Here is a 10,418-nt window from a genome sequence, read left to right as displayed (position 1 = left end):
TCATTGCAGCCATTTTCCAAAAATCAAAAAAGTTCATTTTATTTCTCAGTAATGTACACTCAGCACCCCATCTTGACAGAAAAAAACAGAAATGTAGAAATTTTTGCAAATTTATTAAAAAAGAAAAACTGAAATATCACATGGTCATAAGTATTCAGACCCTTTGCCGTGACACTCATATTTAACTCAGGTGCTGTCTATTTCTTCTGATCATCCTTGAGATGGTTCTACACCTTCATTTGAGTCCAGCTGTGTTTGATTATACTGATTGGACTTGATTAGGAAAGCCACACACCTGTCTATATAAGACCTTACAGCTCACAGTGCATGTCAGAGCAAATGAGAATTTTGCTTTCATCCCTGTTGAAAGGGAAACCCCTTTCAAGGGAAACCCCCTTCAACAGGGATGAAAGCAAAATGCGTGTCATAACACTTGCCAAGCACTTGCCAAGCAGCTAGTCTGACACACCCTCAAAAACATCGGTGGAAAAACACTCAGCTGCTGCAGCACACACCTCTCCTCTCCCTTTCAAACACTAGCTACCCTCCAGTCGAAGGATATAAAGTTGTTACTGTGATGTAGAGACAGAGCTCAGTTAAAACTTTATGGATGAAAGATATATTTGTTATAGATTAATAACTCACCACTCTGAAACTCTTGTTGTCCTCTTGTCCATGTTGCTAAGGGGAACTTATACCGCTGAACCGAAGCTGTGTTTACCGGCTTCTCAGGGCCAGTCCTACTCTTCTTCTGATTGGCTACTAGTCCTTAACTAGGAACTGCACATGTGCAACTCCCAACAAAGATCATGTAGAGGCGAGATGTATCATTCCATAGCTAAAACGAAGCCTTCAACACACAGGGTGAAAAGAGGAGCTTCAGCAATGTGCAGTGTGAAAAATATGGTGTTTTTTTGAAAATGAAACCATGTAAACCTGTTCTGGTACAATCCCTAAATAAGATTTTGAACCTGAAAATGAGCATAATACCACCTCTTTTAAAAAAACAACATTGACTGTCAGCTGGAAACGGCAATCATCCGGGTTAAAGTCAGTATAAGAAAACATACATCTTTCCGGGCTTAGTTTTGATGCAAAGGTCTACTGTATTAGCCTTTTGTAAATAAGAAAAGATAGACCAAGATAGAGATATATATATATATAAACTAATGTTTGTCCTATCTGCTGTTTTTCCAGCCTGAAGGTGTACTGGTTAAATCTCCTCACATTGTAACTCTAGACCCCACTAAAAATGGTGTAGGTGAGTGTCCCCATTAAATAGCTACATTATATAGTAATTTAGCAATATTATGTTTTTATCACTGGCTAACTGATCCAACCTGCCCACTGTTTAGATGGTAAACAACAAGAAATTATCAACAGTGCAATTCCGAAGACAAACTTGGTTCCAAACACGCCTACTAGCACACAGATCTCTGTGACAGGTGAGATGCAGTGTTACATTTGGGCATGTTTCTGTATGTGTATCTGATAGTGTCCTAACAATGAACTCTGCATTGGTGTAATTCTTTAATGTTCTTATTGGGGAATGACCGCTTCTCTAGTTATGGGGGATGTTTGATGTTTTTTCAGCTGTTTCTTCCCATTGGTTTATAATATTTTGTTTTTTCTGTTTGTGTGTGTGCATGCAGGGAGAGAACATGTATCTGCACTGGTGGAGAACGCCATTAGTGGGAACTCTATGGGTAGTCTGATCTACCAGCCCTCAGGCTGTGGAGAGCAGAACATGATCCACATGACCCTGCCTGTCATTGCAACCACATATTTGGACAAAACCAACCAGTGGGAAACTGTGGGCTTTCAGAAACGTAACGAAGCCCTCCAACACATTAAGACCGGTAGGCACACAGATTAGCACAGATACCAGTTTTAAGTTTCTGACTTGGCTGACGGTATATTAAAAAAGACAATATGGAGGACAGAAATGCTTGCTACCCCTGCCCCACAGGTCCAAGCTAGGTAGAATAAAAAACATTCTTATTTCTTTACCAAAAAACCTATTCCATCAGAATAATTTGAAAGATGCTATAATCACAGAAAATAAATGTAATTAGACTTCTCAAACTGACATCCAATGAATAAGATACAGTAGAGCTGAATGGCAGTCAGTAAAAAGATTGTGTTTTCTTTTGTCCAGGTTACCAGAACCAGCTTGCCTACCGTAAAAATGATGGGTCTTTTGCTGTGTGGCCCAAACACCAAAGCAGCACCTGGTAACCGCGCAAATTCATGAACTTGCACGTAAATGTTTGAACATTCTCCTTTAACTTAGATTCTAACTATGAGGAGGATGGATGTATTTCACGTGCGAATAAATTAAACAATTACTCTCCTCTCTAAGGCTGACAGCCTATGTTATCAAGGTGTTTTCCATGGCCAACAATCTGGTGGCAGTGCCAGACAACGTCATCTGTGATGCTGTCAAGTTTCTGATTCTCAACACACAGCAACCTGACGGCATATTTAAAGAAGTTGGACAGATGTACCATGGAGAGATGATTGTGCGTCCACTGATTTCATTAACATCAATTCTTAATCTTGAGGCAAAAAGAAAATTGCTAATCAAACTGAAAACAATTACATGTCATTGTGTATCCTCTTATTATGTCTGTATGTGTAGGGTGATGTGCGTGGCGCGGATTCAGACGCCTCCATGACGGCCTTCTGCCTCATTGCCATGCAGGAAGCACGCACACTGTGTGCTGCCACTGTTAATGTGAGTACCTCACCTCCATATGTTTTTTTCTTTTTTACTCTCACCTTGTTATTTCTGTATTTACTGACTCCACACCAGTGTGATGGGTGACACAAAGCTTTCTGAAGCACTGCACCACATTAAAGCCAAAGACCATTTGCTAAGCCTTGCTCCCATTAGTTACTGTTGCTAGTCCTGGGGGCAGCTTTACAACCCATAATTTATTAACACGTTCTTCAGTTCAGACAGAAGCAGACAAAAGCCGGCTATCCTTTTGAGCAACCAATCGCTGGCATATTTTGTCAACATTAGCTAGAAAGCTATCATTAGTTCCTTGAGTTGGTTGAAAAGAGAATTGTATTGCAATGTTGTAGTTTGTCCTTGTATTAGAAGTATGGTTAGGAAAAATGTTACTCCAGACACAGAGCAACCGCTTGTAGGATGATTACTTAATGATGAAATGGGGAAACATAACATTATCATATTTGCTGGGTTGCAGGTTTTCTCCAAACACAACAAACAGCAGGACAGAGACGCTAATTAGCTTAAAACAACTAATACTTTGCACACAGTCAGGAAATACCACACAGTGAATGTGCTAGTCATGGGCGGCATGAGAGGCTTTCTCGAAAACATAACCTGTATGTTGTTGGGTAATGATCCGGTTTCAGCTATTGTGCCAAGATCAAATGTTAAGACATTCCTGAACAGAAGTGATTTTTTTTTAAATTGCTGGGTTGAAGTTTTCTTACCAATTTCACACTTTTTATGTTCATACTAAAATCTGTCAATATCTTCCTGCTCTCCCCTTATCCTCCTTGTCCTTCCTTTCTTTCCAGAGTCTGCCAGGCAGTGTAGACAAAGCAGTGGCCTACCTGGAGAGGCGTCTGCCCAGCCTCACCAACCCATATGCTGTTGCCATGACATCTTATGCCCTGGCCAATGAAAACAAACTGAACCAGGAGGTCCTCTACAAGTTTGCTTCCTCAGGTGTCGTCACACAGCAATTGTCTTAAACTAATATTTAGAAACAGAGTCTACACGTGTGTAGATCAAAAATATTACACACAATACGATATTATGGGAGGACTTTCAGCTCAGTACAGAAATGCCAATGATATGTTCAATGTAATTATGTGTCTCATTTATATAGATTTTTCACCAGAACTGAAAATGTTGTTTTTCTATCTGTAAAGTGTTTAAATATTTTGAATGAACAATTTTAAAGGATCTTTATGAGAAATGTTTGTGTTCATGTTAAATACCAAATACCTTTTTTTTTTTTTTTTTTTTTTTTTTTTAATCTCTCAAATATCCACATACATTTTACTTGTCTTTTATTTAATTTCTCTGAGATTAAATATTTTAAGATTAGGGATTAGGGAATTAATGGTGAATTAAGATCGTTCCAGGTACAGCATAGTAATAAACAGGTTTGTGTGTGTTCCTCAGAGCTGTCTCACTGGCCGGTACCTAAGGGACGTGTTTACACACTGGAGGCCACAGCTTATGCTCTTTTAGCTCTGGTCAAGGCCAAGGTGAGCATATCCCACTAGTGTGTTTCTCACAAGGATGTCATGCATCATCAATGCTACCTCACTAAAAGGGTTTGTGTCTCTCAGTAATCAAAATGTGAATGAAGTTTTACACTTTCAAATTGTTTGGCCCAACATTATGGACCTTTTTATATTACTGCTGATCACCATCTAGAGCACTTTATGATTGTATTTAGATATTTGAAGGGACTTTTCTGCCCCTATAGGCAGCCTTTGGTTACAAGAGTTGCAATGACTTGAACTTGAAAACAAGGGACTGATTTGAACATCCATTACTGCGTAATAACAGAATAATAATACAAATGTGACAAAAAAGACAAGATGTTATTTGTAAATAATACTTGTATCAGGCAAGTTTAAAGTTTTATTTTGTGCCAAAAATAAGAAAAGCTGATTTAGAAACTCTATGGTGGGCTTTGGAAACTAGCAGGTAGTAGATCCACATATAAAGTACAGTATAACTGTAAAAGAATCAGGACTTTCTATTTTAATTAAAGATATTTTCAAATCAAATGCAAAGTCAACCACAGAACATTTTAACTGTATACTTGCCCTCTGTTAATAAAGGCCTTTGAAGAAGCCAGGCCTGTTGTCAGATGGTTCAGCAAACAGCAGAAGGTGGGCGGAGGCTATGGATCAACTCAGGTAATTCAGACCCCCCCCCCCCATCTTGATACATCTTTATACGTTACTCTATATATTTTTAGTGAAGTTGCATCTTTTTAGTTAATCTTGGTTTGTAGCCCATTTTTTTCTACATCTTGTTTTCCCTCTCTATCTTTTTCTCTCTCTCCCTTTCTTTTTCTTGCCAGGCTACTATAATAGTGTACCAGGCTGTAGCCGAGTACTGGGCCAGTGCTAAAGAACCAGAGTATGATCTGAATGTGGACATCTTGTTGCCAGGCAGGTCAAAACCTGACAAGTACAACTTCAACAGGGACAACCACTATGCCACGAGAACATCTAAAGTGAGAACACACTCCCATCAAACATAAACAAATTCACAGTGGCTCATTAATATTATCATGTGTTCTCGATCACCTGTTTCATTCCATATGTTTCTTCTGCTGATCCGTGTGTGTGTGTGTGTGTGTGTGTGTGTGTGTGTGTGTTTATGTTCATATTTAAATTCCCACAGATCAATGATATAAACCAGAATGTAACAGTGACTGCCACAGGCACTGGAGAAGCAACACTGACCGTAAGTTAAATATATTTTTACTTCATAATCTTTTGTTTGTTGTCGTGTCCTTTTTTAATCTCAGATGAAGCCAAATTCATTTTTTTACCTTGAGTGGACTATTGAGATAGATGCCTATTTACCTATTTCACATTATCGTGCACTTTTATCTATGTGACAGATGGTGTCGCTGTATTACGCTCTGCCTAAAGAAAAGGAGAGTGACTGTCAGAAGTTTAACATGACAGTGCAGCTCCTGCCAGGTACTTTTGTTTCGTTATTTGCTGTCTGACCATCTTCCTTCCAAATATATTCCTTTTATGAGGAAAAACAAATAAACTAAAACAACAAAAAATTGTTTTGTTCCTCTAGAGAAACTGGACGAGGATGAGAAGATATACAAACTGAGAATAGAGGTTTTGTAAGTACAATTAAGAGCATTACATTAATATGGCTTTTACAGAACATTTTCTTACCAGATATGGGCCCTTCATTACTTCACTTCTTCCCCTTTCTGTTTCTGTTATGGTCATCATTTTAATTTGTTCTGTCCTCTGTGTCCCTGATTTCCTCGTTATCCACCTGGATTTCTTTCTTTTTTTTTCATCAAAAAAATATGGTGGTGAAAACTTCTTCAACATTATTTTCTATGAGCTTTAATGCCAGCTTATTTGAACAGCCCATTCCCACAGGACAATCTAAAATCTTCAAAGATTAGTGTGAAAGATTTTAAGGATATTGGCAGTTTTCATTGGTGTATAACCACCTGAAAATAACAATTGTTGTTTGTTACCTTAGAACAAGCCTATTTTATATCTACAGAGGGAGCGGTTCTTCCACAATAGTGATGCCCGAGTCTGCTCTGATGTCATCCAAATGTATGCACGTTTGCTGTCAGTAATTTTAAAAGTCTCCATGCACGTAGTAATGTCACAGCCAACATCATGGGATATTTAGGCAGCAAAACTAATAACTGAAAAAAGTGACAGGACTGAGGAAACAATAAATTTTTTCAGGATTAATCAGGATGGCTGTATTCCGAACTGTTTCACTTCCTTTCCTTTTGCATGTGTAGAAGAACACAGAACATTAATTAACTTAAGATCCTGACTGATCCTGTTAGGAGATTTAAATCAATGAAGTTGCGCTGCTGTTCACAAACAGGGTGATGCTTCACCCTATTTCACCCACTCGCAACCCATCCACTATTAATCCGAATGTTCGTTTCTTTTGACCCGGCCCAACCGATCCACAGATTATTGCACCGCTATGTTGCTATAGTAGCCCAGATCAGACAACCAAACACTGGCTGTAGAGAGGGCGTTTAGCGGCTACTGTAGGCTCTCCTACACACTTAGAATTGGAAAAGGGTTATCAGTTCGTTGCTGCTAACTACCACTAAATCCTTCACATTCGTCCTTTGATGAAAGGCTTTGTTGTTTGTTTTTTTACATTTTCTATATACTTTTATTTAAATATTCTGTCCTTTCATGTACAGGTATAAGGACAAGGAGCGAGATGCAACCATGTCAATCTTGGATATTGGCTTGCTAACTGGCTTTACTGCTAACACAAATGACCTGGACTTAGTAAGACCCTTTACAGTTACACACATACATAAAGGCCAAATATGGTTAAGAGTGTTCTCTGATGGGGGGGGGGGTGTGTGTGTGTGTAGCTGTCCAAAGGACGTGCCCGCACTATTGCAAAATATGAGATGAACACAGTCCTGTCAGAAAGAGGCTCACTCATCATCTACCTGGACAAGGTAAGTTTCTTAACTCTATTTTTTCTTTCTGCCTTAGCCTTTCCTTATTCATCTTTGTCTCACCTTTGCTTTACATCTCTCCACAGGTTTCTCACACACGACCAGAGGAGATCAGTTTTAGGGTCCATCAAAAGATGAAAGTGGGCGTCTTACAGCCAGCAGCTGTCTCTGTCTATGAATACTATGAACGTGAGTCTCAGACATTTAGAAACATATGCTGCCTCCATGAGCTTCATTATTTTGTCTTTGCTGCTGGTGGATAAACAGACATTACATTTTCAAAGTATTTAATGTACTGATGATGTACTGCAATTGGCACAAAATGTTTTTCAAAAATCTATCTTTCCTGTTGCAGAAACACACTGTGTGAAATTCTATCATCCAGAGAGGAGAGCTGGACAGCTGCTGCGGCTCTGTAGAGGCGCTGAATGCACATGTGCTGAAGGTAAGTAGGATGAAGTCAAACTGAATCTACTGTAAACACTTATTATATTTTAAAATTCTTTAACCAACACCTAAACACAATGTTATCAATGTGCTTCATAGAGGTAGCGTTGATCAATCATTTGGGGCTGCTGATCCTACTTTTATTGTATAAGATTAGGAGTCTATCGCCATGCTACTCTGACAGGTTTTACCTATGCCCAGCAGTACTTTGAACTAAATGCTATTGTCACCAAAAGATGATGACACTATAAAAGTCAGAGGATAACCAAAGTGATTACAATGTACACTAAAGTAAAACATGAATGTCTCAAACATGTTTTGCAACAATACATCAAATAGAGACATGTTTATGCATGTCTAAAAGCCAACCAGCTGGTGACCCTAAAGGAAAAGTCAGGGAGTCACCACAGGAAATCAATCATTTTGTGGTTGAGATGTTTCAGTCTGGAACAAAGTGGTGGACCAACTGACCCACAGGGAGACAATGTCATCATAAGAAACAAGGATGGTAGTGTGGATAAAATAATGGTCAAACGCCGATGACATGACCAGGACAATATACAACCGTATTCTCAGGCTAGTACATCGTGTGACAGGTAAACTAATGTACAGTATACAACCGGTAAAGTGCTCATTTTGTTTTACAGATTGTAACATAATCATGATCAACTTTTTGTCAGAGGCAACAAGCACTTGCATGTTCCTGTATATCAGAGCAACCATCTAGCTGAAGAATAACTCACTGCTTACTTAAATTGTGTCATAGATACAGCTTCACTCACCCATCAACCTATCCACACACATACACAAATCCACATGTGCATATTTCATCATGTCAACAGTGTATTTACTTTGTGCTGATTGTGTATTTCCAGAGAACTGCAGTATGCAGAAGAAGGGCAAAATCAGTAATGATGAGCGCACAACAAAGTCTTGTGAGAGCACACCAACCAGCAAAATAGATTTTGGTAAGAGTGTAAATGAACTGCATTTATATATTTTTATCCCCAAAAATGGATGTATGTGTGAGTTATAAGTAATCAAGGGAGCAACTTAGCTAACAATTTGCAACATGTCTGTCCTCAGTGTACAAAGTGGGACTGGAAGAATTTGTGGACGGTTTGGCCACTGACATTTACACAATGCGGGTACTGGAAGTCATCAAAGAAGGTTGGTATTTATCTTTGAACTACCTAACATTGGCTAATCCCCGATGTATTCCCAAAAGAAAAGTTCAACACTGTGGGAAACAGCCTATGCTTATTTGCTTTCTTGCTGAGTTAGATAAAAAGATTGATACCACTCCCGTGTCTGTATAATAAATATGAAGCAACAGCCAGCTGCTGGCTAACTTTGTTTACCAAAAAGACTGGAAACCGTTATCCGTAAGTGTAAAAACAACAATGCGCCATTCTAGGGGAGCTACTATCTACTGGACTATAGTCCGCTAGTTTCCTGGCAATGAAATCTAAATTAGCTTGGCTGCTGGAATGGGTTTTTTTTTTTTTTTAATTTCAGAAAGATGCAAAAAAAACATCATGTCACCTTCACATTTAATCTTAAGAACCTTCTCTCTCTTCTCCTAAATGTTCATTACAGGAAGCAGCGATGTGGGTCCTCAGGGTAAACTGCGCACTTTCCTCAGTTATCCGCACTGCAGGGAGTCTTTAGATCTGCGGACAGGCAAAACGTACCTTGTCATGGGCACATCCAAAGATATTCACAGAGACAACCAAAATAATTTGTAAGTTTGTTCTTTCAGTGAATGTGCATATGAGTGGTGTGTACACCCCCCTCATTATGTTGTCTCCATTAAAATATTTGAACGTTTTCACTTCTCTTACTAAATCATATATATACTCTAGTGTGAGACTGTTGCAATTTAATTGTAATTAGAAGTAGTATTTTTTTTGTTGGGAAGGGGGAGTTATGCTTTTTCATGTTATGTTCCAGCATGTTACAGATAGCTGGTGAAGACCCAATGTGTTTTTCACTTTGCTCTCCTCAGGTATCAGTATGTACTCGGTGAGAGAACCTGGATCGAGTACTGGCCCACAGAAGCAGAGTGTCAAATTGATGAATACAGACCTACCTGTTTGGGCTTGGAGGAAATGGTCCAGCAGTATGAGGTCTTTGGATGTCAACAGTAGTGAAACCATAATATAACCCTCTTTTCAGATTGTTGTTGTTTCGCATTATTCTTATGTAAAACTTTCACCACTATGAGATAAAAGGGCTGCAAAAGTTACAGTGTTACTCTGCATTAATTAAAAGATAATGGTCTTAATCTAATTGTCTGTCTCTCACAACAGATTATCTTTTGTTTCACGTAGAAAATTAGAGAAATTGTGATTACGGTTATTGTATAATAAGGTTTAACAAGTTCAACTGGAAATAGAAAAGCTGGATAAAAAAGTTAGTTAAGCAAAGTTATAGGAAGTTATATACATCTAATCAAATCTGTTGTGATTCAGAATATATGATTCATATAGATCAACTAATGACATCTGTATGAGGGGTGGAAGTAACCAACATTGATAAAAATGGAGGTGCTGATAATGCATGTGGAAAAAAAACAAAGGGGTAAAAAATGGATGTGAAAGGAAACATTTGGTGAATTATCAAGTGGTTTGGTTTAATTAATGCGGATTTGATTAAAACATTTATGATATGATGAGAACAGATCCATGTTCATAATTTTCCACATCTTACATTCTTCTGAAGCACCCCTAAAAATAAAAAAAAAATATT

At 38.5% G+C, this 10,418-nt stretch overlaps 1 protein-coding gene across 1 annotated transcript in view; it reads left to right on the top strand.

Moving 5' to 3' along the window:
- The window catches only part of LOC123969496 (complement C3-like), a 24,898-nt gene extending 14,939 nt beyond the window's left edge, over nucleotides 1-9,959 (top strand). The window contains exons 23-43 of the mRNA XM_046046955.1: nucleotides 1,198-1,261; nucleotides 1,356-1,445; nucleotides 1,653-1,859; nucleotides 2,159-2,234; nucleotides 2,363-2,522; nucleotides 2,642-2,737; nucleotides 3,556-3,706; nucleotides 4,169-4,254; nucleotides 4,840-4,917; nucleotides 5,085-5,240; nucleotides 5,411-5,473; nucleotides 5,634-5,715; nucleotides 5,825-5,873; nucleotides 6,951-7,041; nucleotides 7,131-7,220; nucleotides 7,307-7,409; nucleotides 7,576-7,665; nucleotides 8,543-8,635; nucleotides 8,754-8,837; nucleotides 9,267-9,411; nucleotides 9,676-9,959. Coding sequence (XP_045902911.1) covers nucleotides 1,198-1,261; nucleotides 1,356-1,445; nucleotides 1,653-1,859; nucleotides 2,159-2,234; nucleotides 2,363-2,522; nucleotides 2,642-2,737; nucleotides 3,556-3,706; nucleotides 4,169-4,254; nucleotides 4,840-4,917; nucleotides 5,085-5,240; nucleotides 5,411-5,473; nucleotides 5,634-5,715; nucleotides 5,825-5,873; nucleotides 6,951-7,041; nucleotides 7,131-7,220; nucleotides 7,307-7,409; nucleotides 7,576-7,665; nucleotides 8,543-8,635; nucleotides 8,754-8,837; nucleotides 9,267-9,411; nucleotides 9,676-9,817 — 2,196 coding nt within the window. The 3' untranslated portion in view covers nucleotides 9,818-9,959. The remainder of the gene's footprint in view (nucleotides 1-1,197; nucleotides 1,262-1,355; nucleotides 1,446-1,652; nucleotides 1,860-2,158; nucleotides 2,235-2,362; nucleotides 2,523-2,641; nucleotides 2,738-3,555; nucleotides 3,707-4,168; nucleotides 4,255-4,839; nucleotides 4,918-5,084; nucleotides 5,241-5,410; nucleotides 5,474-5,633; nucleotides 5,716-5,824; nucleotides 5,874-6,950; nucleotides 7,042-7,130; nucleotides 7,221-7,306; nucleotides 7,410-7,575; nucleotides 7,666-8,542; nucleotides 8,636-8,753; nucleotides 8,838-9,266; nucleotides 9,412-9,675) is intronic.
- The last annotated feature ends 459 nt before the right edge of the window (nucleotides 9,960-10,418 follow it).

The sequence above is a fragment of the Micropterus dolomieu genome, linkage group LG04 (assembly GCF_021292245.1).
Source record: "Micropterus dolomieu isolate WLL.071019.BEF.003 ecotype Adirondacks linkage group LG04, ASM2129224v1, whole genome shotgun sequence".
Lineage (NCBI taxonomy): Eukaryota > Metazoa > Chordata > Actinopteri > Centrarchiformes > Centrarchidae > Micropterus > Micropterus dolomieu.
Note: the sequence above shows the minus strand (reverse complement) of the source record. Positions and strands in the feature narration are given on the sequence as shown.